Here is an 18,969-nt window from a genome sequence, read left to right as displayed (position 1 = left end):
AGCTGTTTCTACAGTGACTCAGTCTTATTGGGTTGACAATCAAGATGAACCATCACAAGTTATGTATAACTCACTAGCTGGTTGGCCGTAAGTGGTTGCTTGTTGCAAGGAAGATGGAATGATGGGAGACACGGTCAGTTTACTGGCTCCAGGTCTCAGCTGGCTATGTGGCACCAGAATGGCACTTGTTCTATTTTTGAGACAGTCTCATGTAGCCCAGGCTGGCCTTTAGTTCACTATGCAGCTGAAGATGGTCTTAAACTTTCATCTTCCTGCCTCTACCCACTGAGTGCTGGGATTCCAGGTATGTGTCATTACACACAGCCAGAAAGCCAGTGCCGCAAAAACTACAGAGGTAGATGAGCTAACACATCCTTCTCAGAACCAGGAGAGTGGAATGGTACAAAATTCCCGTATCTAATGCAAGCATGCTACTTATTATGGTACACAGGAAGAATAAGATTCCACTGTAACTATAATACTCTCAGAGATAGCAAGTGACTACCAAATTTGTGTGTGGGAAGTATATGTATGTGTTCGTGTGTGTGTGTGTGTGTGTGTGTGTGTGTGTGTGTGTGTGTGTACATACATGTGCATGGAAGCCCAGAGGTCTACATTGGGTGTCTTTCTCTATTGTCCTCCTCCTTCTTTTCTGAGAGTCTCTTACTGAACTTGGAGCTCACTGGTTTGGCCAACTGGCTAGCCAAAATACTTCAGGGACCCTCCCATCTTCACTTGCGTAGTGCTAGGGACACAGGTGCACATCTGGCTTTTTATGTGGGTGCTGGGATCCAAACTCAGATCCTCCTGCTTGTGCAGCAGGCACTTGCTCACTGGGCCACTCACATTCAGCAAGCCAGCATAGTTGAGCTTATCTAGCTGCATATTATAAAGTAAGCCCATGGAGGAATAGAGAACAGCAGGTCCTCTGCATGCAGCAGGGACACTGTTTGATTTAGGGAGGTTGGATGGACACTGGAATGCAACTTTCTTATTTACAGAGACTGTCAGGGTAGGTTTTAGCAGATCTTAAGCCACCAAAGTTGTTTATGGCTAGCTGGCAAGTGTCCTCATGGCGTTTTATCTCAGTAAAGGAAACATAACAATGGTCAGATCCAGCCAGGAAACTTAACAATGGTCAGATCCAGCCACCCAAAGAATGTAGATGATGAATTGAACAAGTCCACTTTGTGACTAGAGGAAGATGGATGGAGATACCATCCAGACTTCAGAGAAGTTTAGATCAGGTCATGGTTGCTCCTCCCCAGAAGCATCCCACGGTAAGAAAGCACCCCACAGTCAGAAAGCCACGAGTGACTTCAACACAAGTCCTCAACGTCTGACAATTTTGTCCAAATTCTTTCATGTGAAAAAGGGGAAAACAGACTCTCTTGGGTGCTCGTGTCCTGGTTGGCTGTGACTGTCAGCTTTGCACAGCCTAGAGTCATCAGAGAGGAGAAGCCTCAATGCAGTAACAGTCTGGATCAGGTCCACCTGTGGGGGATTGTTTTCATTGTTACTAGATATAAGAGGCCCCGCCCACTGTGGGTGGCACCGTCCCTAGGAAGGAGTCCTGAACTGTACAAGAAAGCTAGCTAAGTATAAGCCAGCCTTCAGGCCAGCCCAGCCAGCACCCAGCACCCTCCAGGGTTCCTTCCTGATGGGCTTCTTGGCTCAATGAAGTGAGCTCCTTAATTGAAGGTAACACTGCATGGATCAGCAAACAGCCCTGCCTTCAGGTTCCTGCCTTGACTTCCTTTGGTGATGGGTTATTACCTAAACCAATAGAAACCTTTCTCCTTCTCAGGTGCTTCTGATCAGGGCGTTTGTCACAGAAAGAGAAGGAAGCCAGGACCCTGCCCTTTGATGGATTTATGCCTTCCATTGCCTCTCTAGCAGTTCCTCTTCGGTAGAAGAGATGTTATCTTACTGAGACATTTTAAGAAAACACATACTGGCTCAGTAGGTACAGTACCTGCTCTCCAAGCATGAGGACCTGACTTTGATCCCACATAGAAAAGAGGAGAAAGACGGCCCCGGCGTCCTCACGCTGGCTCTTCCCATTCAGTCCCTCTGCGTGATGCCCAGTGGGTTTGCAGGGGAGCAGGGCACACACATGTATAAGGGCACAGTGATGGTCAACACTGACTGTCATCTTGGCAGGATCTAGAATCCTAAGTAGGAGACAGGCCTCTGTGCACGTCTGTGAGTTTCTAGACTGGGTTAACTGGGAGGGAAGAGCTACCATGAATATGGACTGCACCATCCCGGGGGCTGGGGTCCTGGACTCAACAAAAAAGGAGAGGGAGCTGGGCACCTCGTTCATTCATCTCTTTCTGTTTCCTGACTGTGGTCACATGGGGACTAGAGCTTCCTCACTCTCCTGCTGTCTTGTCTTCCCTGCTGTGATGGGCTGCACCCTCCCACTGTGAGCCCAAATCAACCTTCCCTTACTTACCCTACTGTCACAGCAGTGGTGGAACTGATAAAGGACCCCTGGGTCTTGTCTCTTTTACCTGAATCTATCTCTTTTAGGTTCTGCCTAGAAGCTGAGGGGTGCTGGCCCCATGCTCTTACCGGCCTCCAGACCCAAGAGCTGGAGTGCACTCTTCTTCGTAATTCACTGAGTCTCAGGTATTTTATTATAGCAAAAACAACAAAATGGACTGAGACAGTGCCTAACACATCAGGCATTCAAGAAATGAATGAGTGGATGAAATGAGTGCTAAATAAAGAACCCATCCAAATGACACATTGGACCACTAAGGTGGCCTAGGAACCATACAGAACACTTTCAGGAAACGTCTATTCAAATATATCATTCTAATAGCATATGGTTTGGACCAAATGAAGCAAAGACGAGTCTGAGGGACTAAATGTTGCTAAAGAGACTGTAAAAGGCAGAAAGTCTTGGGAAGGTACTGCCTGCTGCCAGGATGTCTGGAGGAGAAAAATAGCGTGTTTATCTTTTAAGAGATTTTTAAAAAATATATTATACCATTATAAACAGTAACTCAATTAAGTAAATTGTTTAGCTGAATTTTTCATTCTAAATACAAATGAGACGCATTATGTGGAAAATAGCTTGGAGGAGGCCCCCGGGAGGGTGGACATCTGTCCTAAGGGCTGGTGACTGATGACCACAGTGAAAACCATGCTGTTTGCACCACTTTCTTAGACCATTTCCCCCCTCAACCCACACCCAAATGAGAGGTGGTTTACAGACAGAAAGAAGAACTGGAGAATCAGGGCGTTCCTGTCCCCTGGCTCACCGATTTGATAAAATGCCCGACTTTACCCATCTACAGGAGCCAGCTATTTATTTATTTCACAAGTGCAGCAAGTTCACATTTTACATGCCTGGGGTCCTTATAGGGAGCGCTTTGTCTGAGAGGGTGGTGAGGACAGGAAGGGCTGAGAGGGAGGAGGAGGAGGAAGTATGGCATGGAGCTCAGCAAGAATGGTTTGGGGAAAACAGGGGCTAGGAAGGCTTGGGGCCAAGCACGTACAAGCCGTGTGTTGGGAGACAGCTCAGTGGGTGCTGTGGTTTGGGTGTGAAACATCCCCTGTTGGTGCAGGCGTTGGAACATTTGCTGATGGTGAGGTCTGGGAGGGCTGTGAGGCTTTTAGGAGGTAGGAGGCCATAAGTCACAGGGGTCGGGGTGGGCTACAGGCGGTTATGCCTCCCCCTGCTCGCAGATCTCTTTCTATTTCCTGTGTGCGGATGGAAATGTGATTGGCCAGCTTCCTGCTTCTACAGCCATCCCTTCCTAGCCTGCTAGCATGTCTTCCCCACCAGCATGGACTGTATTCCTCTCAAAAGACACGTTTTACCCTCAGTCACTCTTGTCAGGGTATTTTGTCACAATGGAAGAAGGAAGGTGGCCAGGGGATGGCCAGACAGCTGGGGTGGGGAGATGGCATTCTTAGGACGGTAGATATTTCCTGGCAGATTAGATTTTTTTAAACAAAAACATAAAATTTTATTTTATGCTGGGCAGTGGTGGCTCATGCCTTAATCCCAGCACTTGGAAGGCAGGAGCAGGAGGATGCCCGAGTTTGAGGTCAGCCTGGTCTACAGAGTGAGTTCCAAGACAACCAGAGCTACACAGGGAAACCCTGTTTTGAAAAAGACCAAAACAATTTTTAAAATTTTATTATTCACTGGGAGTGTGTGCTGATCATAAGATAACTTGTAGGAATGGGCTGTCTCATTTGACCACATGGGTTCCTTCCAGGAACTGAACTCAGGTTGTCTGGCTTGGAAGCAAGCACATCTATCCCCTGAGTCATCTCTCTGGCTGAAAAAATATTTCAATACTTTTAGAGACCAGTAATCTGAGCTGAGTATTTCAAGCTTTGAACAACCAACACACCCACTCTATAATGAGCAGCCAAGTGCCTTCTCCTTCACATCTCTAGGGCAGACGGCACTGTGCCTGCTGGTAGACATTTTGTGTTTGCTGAAGGAATGAGATACGCAGGGCTGGGGAGATATGTTTGTTGGTAAAGCGCTTGCCTTGCAAGTATGAGGGCCTAAGTTTGTTCCCCAGAACCCATGTAATAGAAAGCCAGGCATGGTGGTGTGTGCACTTGTAATCCTAGTGCGGGAGAGATGGAGACAGGCAGATCCTTGGGGATCACTGGCCAGGTAGTCTAGACTACTTGGCAAGTTCCAGGCTTGAATATAAACCAAAAGAGAGTGGCACCTGAGGGACAACATCTGAGGTTATCTTCTGGCACCCACCACACACACACACACACACACACACACACACACACACACGCACGCATGATGATATATAAACTGAGCCACAACTGGAATAATTAGCCATTCCCTCAGAGATCTGGTCTTCTTCTAAAGGAAGCCTGGGTGATAGAAAGTCATGTGATCCGAGCTGGTCCAATAGACACAGCCATGAGTTCTGGCCTAATTCCTGAGCCCCTCCTGTCACCTCTATTCCAGGCGACCATGGGCCACTGTCTTGCCTGCCACGAGAGGGTCCTATGAGAAGGACAGCTCAGGTAGCAGAAATAAGACAAGGGAAAAACCAGAGAGTTCCAACTGATTCTGGATCCAGTCATACCTGGAGAGCTCAAACCACCCAATATACCCCTTTCTTTCTTAATGGCATTTTGAACTGGTTTGTTTGAATCATCTGAACCATGTTGATTTGTCTTTTGTTGCTGTAAATCCTGTCTAACTGAGGTGCAAGGATTAACCTCCATCAGAAAAACCACAAGTCTACCTTTTCTCTTGTGAGGGTGTGTGTGTGTGTGTGTGTGTGTGTGAGAGAGAGAGAGAGTTATGTGTGATGTGTGCATGTGTGTGTATAGGTGTGCACACCACATGCTTCTGTGTGGAAGCCAGAGATGCATGTTACCTTATTCCCTCAGACAGGATCTCTCACTGAGCCTGGAGTGTCTGCTGTGATAAACACCATGACCGAAAGCAATGTGAGGAGGAAAGGCTTACTTCATCTTATATCTCACAGTATGTTACAAAGGGGAGACAAGGAAGGGACCCGGAGGCAGGAACTGAAGCAGAGGCCACGGAAGAATGCTGCTTCCTGGCTTGCTCTCCATGGCTTCCTCAGCTTGCTTTCTCAGATAATCCAGGACCACCTGTCTAGGGTGTCACCACCCACAGTGGCTGGTCCCTCCCACATCAATCATTAATCTAGAAAATGCCCCACAGGCTTGCCTACAAGCCAATCTGATGGAGGCATTTTTTCTCAACTGCTGGTCCTACTTCCCAGATGGCTCTAGCTTGTATCAAGTTGAAACAAACAAACAAACAAACAAAAAAACTCATCAGCACCCACAAGCTTGTCATTTTTCTGCTAGGCTGACTAGCCATGAAGACCCTGTGATTCTTTCTCCTTGTCTCTACCAACTCTAGTACTTGGGTCACAAGTGTGTGTGACCACATGTCTTAGTTAGGGTTCTTATTGCTGTGAAGAGCCACCATGGACACGGCAACTCTTACGAGGAAAACATGCAATTGGGTGGCTCTGGCTGGCTTACAGTTCAGAGGTTCAGTCCACATCATCATAGTGGGAGCAGGGCGGCATGCAGGCAGACATGGTGCTGGAGCTGAGAGTCCTACATCTTGCAGGCAACAGGAAGTCGACTAACACATTGGGCAGTATCCTGAGCATAGGAAACCTCAAAGCCCACCTCCAGAGTGACACGTTTTCTCCAACAAGGCCATACCCACTCCAACAAAGCTACACCTCCCAATAGTGTCATTCCCTATGAGACTATGGGTGCCGGTTACATTCAAACTACCACACTACACCTAGCTTTTTTTTTTTTTTTGTATACACTTGGGATTTGAACTCAGGTCCTCATGATTGTGCAGCAATCATTCTTACCCACTGAGCTGTCTCCTCAGCCGCATTTGTATGTTTCTTAATATGTGTATGTGTGAATGTTTGTATGTGTGTTTGTACAGGGGTGCCTGTAGAGGTGAAGAGGGTATTAGAACTCCTGGAGCTGGAGCTAAGGTGGTTGTAAGCAATTGGACATGGGTGCTCGGAACTGAATTCTCCAAGAGCAGTAAGTGTTCTCAACTGCTGACCCATCCTTAACCTTTCACACCCTGTGAAGTCTGACAGGCTCACTCTGGGAACTCACCTCTCTCCAAGGAGGACATCTGACAGATTTATAAACGTGGGGAAGTCCAGGTTATTCAAGACAGGGTAGGCATGAATGGGAACAAGCAAGGTGTCATCTCCCTGAAATTGGGGAAGTGGGTTAAATTTAGCGTTTGGAAAACTAACATTTTGAAAGATAAATATATTTAATCATTAAAGCATTTCCTAAGGAAACTTCAGTGCTTTAAGTAAAACATTGGAAATACTGGTTTTCCTTCCTGAGTGTACACGTATGCACATGTGTGTAGGTGTGTTTGCATGGGTGTGTGCATGCATATGGAAGCCAAAACTTTGGATATCACTGTTTAGCTGCCATCCACCTTTTAATTATGTACACAAGGTCTCCCACTGGCCTGGAACTTAACCAAATATTCTGGGGTGGCTAGCAAGAGAGTCCAATGGACCCACACCTTTAATCCCAGCCAGCACTTGGGAGGTAGAGGAAGGTGAATCTCTGTGAGTTCAAGAGCAGCCTGGTTTACAAGAGCTAGTTCCAGGACAGCCAAGGCTGTTACACAGAGAAACCCTGTCTCAAAAAACCAAAGAGAGAGAGAGCATGAGTAAGCCCCAGGGATCCTCTTGTCTCTACCCCACCTCCAGCAATGAGATTACACACACATATCATCATAGCCAGCATTTTTAAAAAGTGTGTTCTAGGGGTCAAACTCAGGTCCTTATGCTTGCATGGCAAGTACTTTACTGACTTAGCCATATCTCAACCCCTAAAACTTGCATTTTTAAACCATAAACGAAGCACAAAAGATGTTTAAATCTATCTTTTTTTTTTCAACGCAGGGTTTCTCTATGTAACAGCCTAGGCTGTCCTGAAAGTAGCTCTGTAGACCAAGCTGGCCTCAGACTCACAGAGGTCTGCCTGCCTGTGCCTCCCAAGTGCTGGGATTAGAGGGGTGCACCACCACTGCCTGGCTAACTGGAACTAGGTTTGCTATTTACCTGTGTAAGCTAAAGGTACTAATCCCTAGTGTAAATGCAAAGATGCTATTCTACTTGCTTCCTCTTGGGGAAATTGTAAGCAAAGACATTATCTGGGAACCAAGAGAACCACAAGGCAGAGTGGAAAACCATTGCGCAGGAAGAGAACACAAAGACCAGTTCTAGTTCATTCTAGTTTGGTGGTAGTCTTGAACAAGGCCTTTGATTTCACTAGGCCTTTCCCTTAAGGATATCTTTAAAATTCAAAGCAGGCTATGACCTTAAAATGTAAAAAGTACCGCGTCAATATGGAATACCTTTATTCACCTTGTGAAATGCCCCCTGGGACTCTATACCCCAGCTTCTTGACTCTGTATGAAGTCACATAACTGAATATGGGGCTATAAAATATTTGGTAATAGTAAAAGGTTTCTAAATGCACAATGAACCAAAAATTAATTTAAAAATAAGATGCGTGATGAATCTGAGATGTTTCTAGTAACACTTGCCCACGGTTCATTGCTTGATGCCACTGTAGCCTTGGTTCTGAATATGGGACATGTACACTTGCAGCATGCTGTGACCGCAAACGATGGCAGTCAGCACTGTTTGAAATGCTTTGGCTCAGATTCAAGACCGTTGCACGCTACTAACTGTACAGGTTTTTAATCGTACATGTGAAATAATTCTGTTCTTACAGGAACATAATCTTTAATTATGGAAATGCTGGCTTCATTTTTATCCTGTTTCCCCTTGGCAGCAATGTTGTCTTCATATATTCTCCTTGGCATGTATCAAATTAGCTTATCTTTGGGTTGTATTATGCTAGAATATTCAGTTTTTATGTATTTGTTTGCTTGTTTTATTATATACATTATATACATAGTGTTTGCACACATGTATGTTGGCATGCATGCCTGTGAATGCATGAGGAGGCCACAGGAAGATGTTGGGTGTCCTGCTCCCTGAAGACAAAGTCTCTCAATGAACCTGTTTCTGTCACAGCACAGTTCTGGGGACACATGTGTGTACATTCATGCCTACCTTTTTACTCAGGTTCTGGGAATTTGAACTCAGGCCTTCAGGCTTGCAAAACAGGTGCTTTTGTCACAGAACTGTCTCCCTAGCCTTAACTTTATTTCTTTTTTTATTAATTTTTTTTATTTTTAAGTTTAAATTTAGATTAGAAACATGGTTGGTTCACAAGTCAGTTCCAGGTCCCTATCCCTTTCCCTCCCCTCCTCCCTTGCCCTCCTCCCAACCCCCCATTATCCCCTCATTTCCCCAGGGAGGGTGAGGCCCTCCATGGGGGTGTCCATAGTCTATCATTTCATCCAGGGCAGGGCCTAGACTGTCCCCACAAGAGTTCAGGATGAGAGTGCATCTCACATTGTTGGATGGGAGTCCAAAGTCCATGTGTATACTCGGGATGTATACTGCTCTACTGCCCAAGGCTCAATAGATTACCTAGGCCTGCTCACTGACACCCACATTCAGAGGGTCTTGATCAGTCCCATGCTGGATTCCCAGGCATTAGCCTGGAACTTTATTTCTTATACAGGGTTTGGATATAACACAGGATGGCCTTGAACTTGAGACCCTTCTGCCATAGCCTCTTCAGTGCTGAAACTACGGGCCTTTTAACATGAGAATCAATGGGAAAATATCTTTAAGCTAGACCTTACTATACAAATTGTAGGTAATAAAAACATTATTTGAAAGAAAAAAGAAACCCATTTGCTGCTAAATTGTAGCCTTCCATCGAGTGCAGCTAACTTTGTGGCTAAGGCGAGCGGAGGTGACTGCAGGAGTTGCTGACTCAGGCTGGAGGCTGAAGGGTAAATGAAGAGATCTGGAAGAGACTCCTGAGAGCTCAACCAGTGTGGGCATCTCCAGTCACTTCTCCAGGGCCTCACTGTCTGTGGACATTGTTGCTGGAGTCTCGGGCCAGTCACCAGCGTTTAAACTACAGAATGGGGCATTATTTATTTTCTAGCCCTGCACTTAAAGGAGCACATAAGAGTCAGTTGACAAAGCTTTCACGGGGCCCCAGCACCACAGGATAAACGGAGGTTTGGCACAGGCCATGGAGGATTACAGTGCAGCGTCCAGGAAGTTTTCCCAGGTTCTCTGTGGTTACATCCTAGTTGGGATGCAGGCACAGCCCTGAGCCTACAGCCTCACCCACCACTCTGAGAGTGCTGAGGGGTTGTCCTGGCTCTATCTTCTTCCCTTTGGGCTATGATATGTTAAGTGTTAGGCACCAGCAGAGACAGTAGGGTGCTCTGGGAGCCTGCCCAGGATCGCTATGTCCAAATCTCTTTCCATCTGTGGACCACCTAGCTCCTCCAATGAGAGGCCCTTCTAGCGCTCCTTCATCTTCCCTCAGGATATGAAGTGTGTCGGCCACGCCCCCTCCCACTCTACTACCCAGATAGCTACTTCCAGGAACTCACCTTACAGTGAATGCGGATGCAGTCATAATAGTAACGCCACTCATCTGGAGAAAATGTAACAGTGACCATGAGAGACAAGCCTGGGATGAGGCGATGCTCCTGGAAGGCAGGTAGGCTGTGTTGGGACAGGCCCCAGACCTGGCAGCCTGGCACTGGGGGCGGGGGTAGGATGGAGGGTGCACACACTCGCGGACCTGAGATGGAAACCACAACCCACCCCGCATCTTCCTCAGCAGGGAAGGTGACCCAGACACAGTACCTTCTTCTCATAGGCGATCCTGAAGTATTTGGTCTGCGGTGGTAAAATATGAAGGTGTGTGTCTTCATCTGAAATATTGGCAATGTACTGGGGGAGAAAAGGATGAGTTAGGATTTGACTTATTATATATTCCTCTCTTCACTGATTACACCTCATCTTTATTACAAAGAGGATTTGAGGACACTTGTTATCTTAAACTTTTTAAAAGGCATGAAATACGGGGTGAGGGATGGCTTAGTCAGTGAATTGTTTGCTAGGCAAACATGGGGAGCTGAGTTCAGATCACCAGCCACCCAAGTAAAAATCTGGGTATGGCCGCAGCAGTTTGTACCTGTGAACCTCAATGCTAGGGAGGAGATGGAGAACCCCTAGAGCTACTTGACTAGTGAGTCTGGAAGAACCGATTAGCTTCAGGTTCAGTGAGAGACTCTGTCTCAAAAAATATGGTAGAAAATGATTGAGGAAGAAGACAGGCTCTCTTCTGACTTCCTCGTGTATACACACGCATGCACTTACATACACATATGCACACACACACACACACACACACAGGCGCACACGCTTTTTCCTGTCTTCTTAGAACGTGTATGTTATACATGTGTATTTATGTACATACGTTTGTTTTGGCTTCATTTGGTTTGGTTTTTTGAGACAGGGTTTCTCTGTGTAGCCCTGGCAATCCTGGAACTCACTCTGTACACCAGGCTGGCCTATGCCTCCCTGAGTTTTGGGATTAAAGGTGTGTGCCACCACTGCCCTGCATGTACATATATTTACATGTAAATAACATTTAATATAATCAATGACACACAACTTAAAAAATATGATGCTTTTGCTAGGCAGTGTTGGCGCATACCTTTAATCCTAGCACTTGGGAGGCAGAGGCAGGTGGATCTCTGTGAGTTTCAGACCAGCCTCGTAAACAAGAGCTAGTTCCAGGACAGGCTCCAAAGCTACACAGGGAAACCCTGTGTAGAAAAAATATATATGATGCTTTTAATTTTTAGTTCTAGACTGTCAATTGGTTATCACAAAATGATTTTGTTAGGACTGGAGAGACATGTCTAGTCCTGGTTACTCATTCCTACACCCTGAAGACAGATATGGTTAGTCCTGACTCTGCATCCCTATATCCTGAGGATAAGAAATGTCTAGTTTTCATCCTGAGAAGACATGGTTAGTCCTTGCCCTAATTTTGAGAATCAGCATCTCAGTAAGGGTAGAGTTCTTGAAAACTGTATTAGGGTGTTGAACAGAAATCTGGAGGGCACTGCTCATTACAGGTTAATGAGTTTTGTCTGGGCCCACAACCACACTGGCTCTCTCCTGGGAAAAGTGATGGCTTATTTACTAATAAACATAATTTATGAGAAAAAATATGTCACCTAAAGGAGAAAAAATAATGCAGGGGGGTCTTGGGTTTTGAAAAATCAAAACAAAACACAAGTCATTATTTAAAATTTCCAAGTAGACTCAAGCACTGATATAAATACTCATTCAAACAGATATCTCAAGCCCTTTAGATCAACATGACCTCAGGGTTAATGAACACACACACAATCATTCCACTTGTGGACAATTTGTATAGTTTCCTGTGCCAAAACCTGGGAAAGTCCTTTTCTCGTTTACTACAAGAATCAAGACCATCTCAGCAATCAGACTACCAACATTCCAGAATGTCTACCTTACTCTGAGGGGCTGCAATTACTGAGAACCATCCTGAGAGTCTTCAATGGTATCAATGTAGGGTTGAATCTCTTTGGAGAGAAAAGGAGACCCCAGTCGAACAGGCTAGAAAACCAACAGGAGCTGGCTGCTACCTGAACCATTTGTAGCCTCGCCTGGAACATGTCCGAGGCTGTTAGACCCAGCTTCCATTTCAAGATGAGCTCTGAGTGTACCCAAGCCTGTGCTCAAGTCCCCATCAACACCATGACTCAGGACAAGGGATCTCTCAGTTTGAGCTGCAGGGTTTGGGACAGCACAGGTGTTCTGTTCAGTACATCAAGCCCAGGGTTAATCTTTGAAGGAATTGGTATTACACTTGTTTTGGGTTGAGCTGCTTTCACTCAGCAAAGCCATGGCCGTTACAAACAAGAGTGTGATAAATGTTTTAGATGCAAGTCTGTGTTTCTGAAAAAGAAACTGTGCAGCAGGCTGATGATGGAGACCTTAGGTGCCCCCGTGCAGAGCCCTGGGATATAAGAATGATTTGGGATCTTTTTTTGGCACAATAAATGACTTCTGTTGAGTTGTAGGAGGGACCCTAGTAAAACAGAACAGTTAACAGTTCTCCCCTTGATTGACAAGAACCTTTTTGAAACTAGGGCCGCCCATATGCACACTGAGTGTGAGGTCATCTACTCCGGCACAGTCGGTTGACACACTTCAGAAGAAAACTGACTCTCCCTCCACTAGTGGCCAACTACTGCCAATAGGTCTTCAGCTAGGGTTGGGGCCTCAGTAGTCTCTCCCTAAGCCTTCCTGGGATTTTTGACTGGCTTGATCTTGTGAAGGTCTTGTGCAGGCAGCCATAGCTGCGGTGAGTTACGTGCAAAACCAAGCCATGTCTAGAAGGCTGTATTTAATTGCACTCTTCCCCATCATCTGGCTCTTACATTCTTTCTGTCCTCTATTCATTAATGTTCCCTGAGCTTTGTGGGTGAGGAAGCAGGTCCATATGGCTGTGTCTTCTGTGGCTGAGCCCATACACTTACTTAGTACCAGCACTTCTAACAGTTACGAATGCTTTTGGTAAGAACCTTAAGGCAATTGCTTTGGGCTTCTATTTAGCTTTCCTAATGGGAACAGGAAGCTGGCTTTCCCAGCGTCTCCCCGAATGCTTTTAAGATGACATCATGTTGTACTTTTATCTACTGCTTGTTTGTTTTAAGGTCTGATAGAATCGGTGTGATGCTTTAGATGCCACACTGTTGGTACTGAGTGAGTGAATAGCCAAGTCAACCTTGTCTGAGAGTGAGTTCAGAGTCTTTCCTCTGCAAGTGTTTGTTGAGCGTCTTCCGTGTGTCAAGCATTGCGCTGGATGCTGAGGAAGTAGCAATATGAAAAAGGCAGACACATGGCTGCCCTCCAACAGGATGAAGCAGAGTTGAGACTTCAGATCTTAAAGGTTTTATCTTTAGTTACATGTGCATGCATGCCTTTGTGTTTGTGCACATGCCTGCTGGTGCCTGTGAAGGCCAGGAGGATGTGTCTGATCCCGTGGAGCTAGAGTTACAGGTAGCTGTGAACCGCCCAGTCTGGGTGCTGGGAACCAAAGTCAGGTCCTCTGCAAGAGCAGTAGGCATGCTTAACTGCTAAGCAATCTCGCTGGTCCCCTCATGTTGTTCATGTTAATATCTAAATCCCAACCCACACGGTAAAAAAAAAAAAAACAGAACAGCAAAGAGGTGCCTAAATCAGCCATTCCGGCAGAGAGAATGTGTGCACTGGAGTGACCACCGTCTCCCACACCTAGACACATCTCTGGGCAGGCATAGCACCTGAGCAGAGCAGGTCAAAGGCAGCCCTGCCTGGGATGTCCTAGGAAAGGGACATCCTCTTCCCAAGTGTTGTAACCACGCTGGTTTGGAGGAAGACAGTCCCAGAATGTAGTCCCATCCATCTCATTCAATATCCTGTGCACTGGAACGAGTGGATTAAACTTTTGAAATTGGGGGGTTTCTCTAGATGCCCCACCCACAGGGTTGCTGTGAAGCTCAGACTCTGGTCTCTACAGTGGCCCAGGAGGGACACATTTTTGGAAAGAATGCTGACAGGAAAATACTCTTTCCTCCGAAGAGGAAAGAGTTCTTCAAGGAATTGCCTTTCTGACTAAGTCTCTCTCTCTCTCTCTCTCTCTCTCTCTCTCTCTCTCTCTCTCTATATATATATATATATATATATATACATACATATGTATATATATTTGTGTGTGTGTGTTCAAGCACCTGTACCCGTGTGTGTGTGTGTGTGTGTGTGTGTGTGTGTGTGTGTGTGTGTGTGTGTAGATCAGAGGTAAACCTTGAGTGTCTTTCTTAGTAACTTTCTAGTTAATTTTTTAAAAAGTTATTTATTTGGAGGGTGAGCATTGCCATGGCACATGTGTGGAGCTCAGACAACTTCCCTTACTCTGTCATGGGGGATCCTGGGCATCGAACTCAGGCTGTCAGGATTGGTGGCAAGTGCTTTAACCATCTGAGCTACCTTGTTGGCCCCACATTTGAATTTTTTGTTATGCTATTTACTTATGGGGGGCAGTGCGTGTCATGGATTTCTTATAGAGGTCAGAGGACAAGTTGTAGGAGTTAGTTTTCTCCCTCTACCATGTTGTTCCCACGGCTTGAACTCAGGCTATCAAGCTTGTTGGCAAGTGCCTTAGCCCACAGAGCCGTTTCACCGCTGAAACATGTGTCTCACTTTTACCTGGAGTCTGGCTGCCCAGTAAGTCCCTCTATCCACCTGTCTCCACCTTCATAGCAAATGGCTTACATGCCACCAAGCCCAGCTGGGAATCAAACCAAGGTCTTCACGATTGTGCAGCAAGCACCTCCCCCTTGAGCCACCTCCTTGGCTCCTGCTCTATGTCTGAATTAGGAATATAAATGCTTCCCACCCCATGCCCTTCAGAAGTACCTACCAGAATCTGTTGGTGCTGTTTCTCTATCTCATAGCCTCCAAAATGGACTATGCCTGGTCTGGCCTGGATGGCCTTATTGTTCAGAAGCTTGGCATAAACCTCTATAAAATAAAGACAAGTCCATCATGAGCTCTACAGAATACTACATTGTAGAAGTAGTATTGGGCTGTCTTTCCTTTAGGGCACTTTAAGAGCATGCAATGTCCAGATAGTGGATACAGCTGTCAATAAGATGGATTAGGAGTCCCAAATAAACTGGACTGAGTCTGCTTTTCTGTTTAAAAAAAGATTTGTGTGTGTGTGGGGGGGGGGTGCGCATGCCTGCCTGCCTGCCTCCCTGCCTGTAGAGGCCAGAATTGGATGTCAGATCCCCTAGAACTGGAGTTCCAAGCAGCTGTGAGCTGCCTGATATGAGTGGTGGGAACCAAACTCAGGTCTACAAGAGCAGCCAGTGCCCTTGAAAGACTGGTCTTTTCTCCATCCTCTCCTTTTCATCTTGTTTATACATGCCCATTACCTACTAAAGTTATTTGCTCTCCACATGTGTCATGAATGTCTTTGTGTTTACTTGTGGAGGTCAAAGGACAGCTTCCTGTGTCATTCTTCCGGTGTTTCCACTTCTCTTTTGTTTTTTGATTTTTGAGATAACACGTCTCTCAGGCCTGGAACTTAGACGGTAGACCAGGCTGGTTGGCCAGCGAGCCCCAGGGACCTGACTGACTCTGCCTCCCTGGTGCTGGGGTTACAAGCACATATCAGGCTCATCTTTGGAAAGTTCCCTCCTGAGTGTGGAGTTCCAGGCATGTGCTACCATGTTCCTTTATGTGGTGCTGGAGATGGGGCTCAGGGCCTCACGTATGTTAGGCAGGGCTCTACCAACTGAGCTACACCCATTTCAGCTCTTTTTTAAATGAAATTGAAAGAGGAGAGGGATCAAGATTACTTGGTTCCTTTGCAGGAATTTCCCAGGACCTTCCATGACAAGATAAGAAAAACCGGCTCCACTGACCTACACTGCAGTAATGCAACCAACTTTACCTAGACCCAGAGTCTAACCAAAGGTATTTCTCAGAGCTGGATGTGGTGGCAAGCACCTTTAATCCCGGGACAAGGAGGTGGGGGTACAGAGGCAGGAAGACCTCTGTGAATTTGAAGCCACTTTGGTCTATATAATCTCAAAAACAAAAAACAAAAAACTATTTTCAACCAGGCATGGTAACACATGGCTATAATCCCTGCAATCAGGAGGTGGGCACAGGAGGACCAAGGGTTAAGGCTAGCCTTAGCCACATAAGAAGATGCAGGCCAGACTGGGCTACATCAGACCTTCTCTCAAAAGCAAAGCAAGTCAAAAAAGAAAAGAGGGAAAGAAAGAAAGATCTTATTTGTTTATTTTTTAAAACCTTGTTTTACCAATCTACAATTTACTCTTGGGCAGGAAACTAGCTTAGTAATAGATCCCCTTGCTTGGTAAGTAGAAAGCTCTTGGACTGATCTTCGGCATTGCAAATCAGCTATTTTTTTTCAATGCTATTTTTTGTCTTGGAGTCATAAAGCAGCATACAGTGCTCCTGCCCAGAAATGGCCAAATACACCAGCGTGTACTTGACAGTCTTAAGGTGACAAGAGTCTCATGGAACAAATGCATTTCTAAGGTTTAAGGTGGGCTTGCATATGTTGGGGGTGTGGCTAGTTTTAAACCTGGTGCAACCTACAATCACCTAGGAAGAGGGTCTCAATGAAGAATGGTCTAGAATCTAGACTTTAGATCAAGCTGGCCTGTGGGCATGTCTATGGAAGACTGTCTTGATGTGGAAAGACCCAGCCTGAAACCATAGACACTATTCCCCGATTTGGGGGTCCTGGACTGTTATCAGAGAGCACAATCATGCATTTATTTCTCTCTGCTCTCGATTATGGATGGGATGTGAGTAGTTGCTTCAAACTCTCGTCTTGAATTCCCTGCTGTGATGGGCTGCAGCCTGGAACTGTGAACTGAAACAGACAGACCCTCTCTCCCCTAAGTCGCCTTTGTCAGGGTATTTCACCACAGCGGTGGAAATGAAGCTAAGATAGGGTTCCAACACATGACGATATGGAGCTGGCCATGGCTTGCCACCAGCTGAATGTCACCTCCTCCCTCACGAGGCGTCCACTTCCGGTAAATGGTGGGACTTCCTCACATGTCAGCTGCTCCAACAGTGAAACAGAAATAGAATGTTTTCAGGGAGCTGTTGTACGGCCATCAGGTGAAACTCATGAAGATCGGTGGTTAGCCTCTCCCGGAGGTTAGGATTTTCCCGGAGTCTTTCCTGGTGGGTGACTTGTGTGGCTGGTCCTGGGGATGAGTCAGACATGACATGTGCGTGGCAATGGTGTCAGGTCAGACAGCTCAGGGTGAAGCTGGAGAGAGAGACAGGGAAAACTGGGGAGACGTGAGAAGGGAGAGGAGCCCTTCACTCTGGAGTCCAGTTGAAGCCAGCCACCAGCAGACAAACAATCCAGCACAATTAAAAGCGGCTTATGGCCTCTCCCCTCCCAGCTATAAGCCTGGATGGCTCTAGGAACCTCATCAAAGAATCCTCTTACAGGGAATGGACTGTGGTAAACCCCTTGTGCAAACCTAGTGGTTTCTTACTTTATCAGATTATAACTCAGTCTAAAGAATTGCCAGAGTTGCCCTGACAGCTCATCAAAAGAGAGAGAAAAGGAAAGGAAAGAGTTCTTGGCAACCCTTAGAAATGCAACCTGCATCGGGACACGTGAAGGGTGGTAGAATAGAAGTAGCTCATTGAGAGAAAAGCGCTTTAGGAAACGGAAGTGGGGTAGGGCTGGGGAAACGTCAGAGTTCAATGGTAGATGGCATGTAACAGGATTCTTATATTGCAGTGTGGTGGGCTTTTGGGTCATCTGAGTACTGTTCAGATTTTCTGCAAATGCCTTAATACATGTCGGCCTTGGTGGGAAAGCATTTCAGTCTTTCTCTGACATTGGTTTTTTATTCATGTGTTAACTCGGTGTGTGTGTGTGTGTGTGTGTGTGTGTGTGTGTGTGTGTGTGTGTGTGTGTGTAGACTGTAAGACAATGTTGGTTGTCATCCACCCTCCATGTTGTTTTTTTAAGGCAGGTTCTCTTACTGGCCTGGAAATAGCCATTTAGTCTAGGATGGCCAGCCAGTGAGCCTCAGGGACCCCCCAATCCTCGGGGATCCTCCTCGGTGAAGCCGGGGTCACAAGGGCACACCACTCAGGTCCTCATGCTTGTAAGACAGGCACTGAATTTTCCAATCTGGCTTCGCTTCTCGCCCTGCTCTCCTCACACAGCAGCATGTGAAGAAATGGAAGCACGGATCTTGGTGATAAATTTATACCTCAAAAATCTGTTGTTTGGAGGCAGGAGAAAAGACTCGATGGCTGAAAGCACTTCCAGTTCTTCCAGGGCACCTGAGTTTGGTTCCCAGCATCCACGTGAAATGGGTTACAACTGCCTGTGACTCCAGTTCTGGGAGATCTAATGCCCTCCCCTCTGAAAGCATCCATGGGCACCCCACCACACACAAGTGGCTTACACACGCAAGCATACACCTAAGTGAAAATAAAAATAAACGTTGCTTTAAATCTACCTTTTAAGCAGCTAGATCTAGATAGAACTGCCATTCTTAAGAATAAAAACTATTGTGGACCTATAAAATGATACAGAAAAATCAGCACCCACAACCCCAGCTTCTTGGACTTTGGATCCCCTGGAGACATAATTTGTAGACAAATGGCCGCTGCCCACTTACTGGATTCTAGGAGGTGGTTAGGCACTTCTGTTCTCTTCTTGGGTTCCTCCACCAGGCTCTTCAAGAGGAGGGGTGACACCTTATCAAAGGATTCTTCTGCATTTTTTAGTTCCTGTATGGGCGTTTTCACAACTGCCATCTTCTGGTGAAAAATGGAGCTGTCCTTCTAGAGTCAAAGGTCTTTTCCTGGGAAGAAAAAGCAGGAGTAGCAGAACCATCGTGAGAAATCACGCACATAT

The 18,969-nt window shown here is 46.2% G+C and overlaps 1 protein-coding gene across 3 annotated transcripts in view; it reads right to left on the bottom strand.

The window, feature by feature from the left end:
• The window catches only part of Cfap221 (cilia and flagella associated protein 221), a 74,884-nt gene that overhangs the window by 54,102 nt on the left and 1,813 nt on the right, over positions 1–18,969 (bottom strand). For all 3 annotated transcript variants that reach the window (XM_040738605.1, XM_040738604.1, XM_040738606.1), the window contains exons 2-6: positions 18,731–18,916; positions 14,947–15,047; positions 10,308–10,394; positions 10,049–10,147; positions 6,640–6,740 (exon numbers count right to left, since the gene is read on the bottom strand). In XM_040738605.1, coding sequence (XP_040594539.1) covers positions 6,640–6,740; positions 10,049–10,147; positions 10,308–10,394; positions 14,947–15,047; positions 18,731–18,869 — 527 coding nt within the window. In that variant the 5' untranslated portion in view covers positions 18,870–18,916. The remainder of the gene's footprint in view (positions 1–6,639; positions 6,741–10,048; positions 10,148–10,307; positions 10,395–14,946; positions 15,048–18,730; positions 18,917–18,969) is intronic.

The sequence above is a fragment of the Mesocricetus auratus genome, unplaced genomic scaffold (genome assembly GCF_017639785.1).
Source record: "Mesocricetus auratus isolate SY011 unplaced genomic scaffold, BCM_Maur_2.0 Super-Scaffold_100676, whole genome shotgun sequence".
In the NCBI taxonomy this organism is placed as follows: Eukaryota; Metazoa; Chordata; class Mammalia; order Rodentia; family Cricetidae; genus Mesocricetus; species Mesocricetus auratus.
Note: the sequence above shows the minus strand (reverse complement) of the source record. Positions and strands in the feature narration are given on the sequence as shown.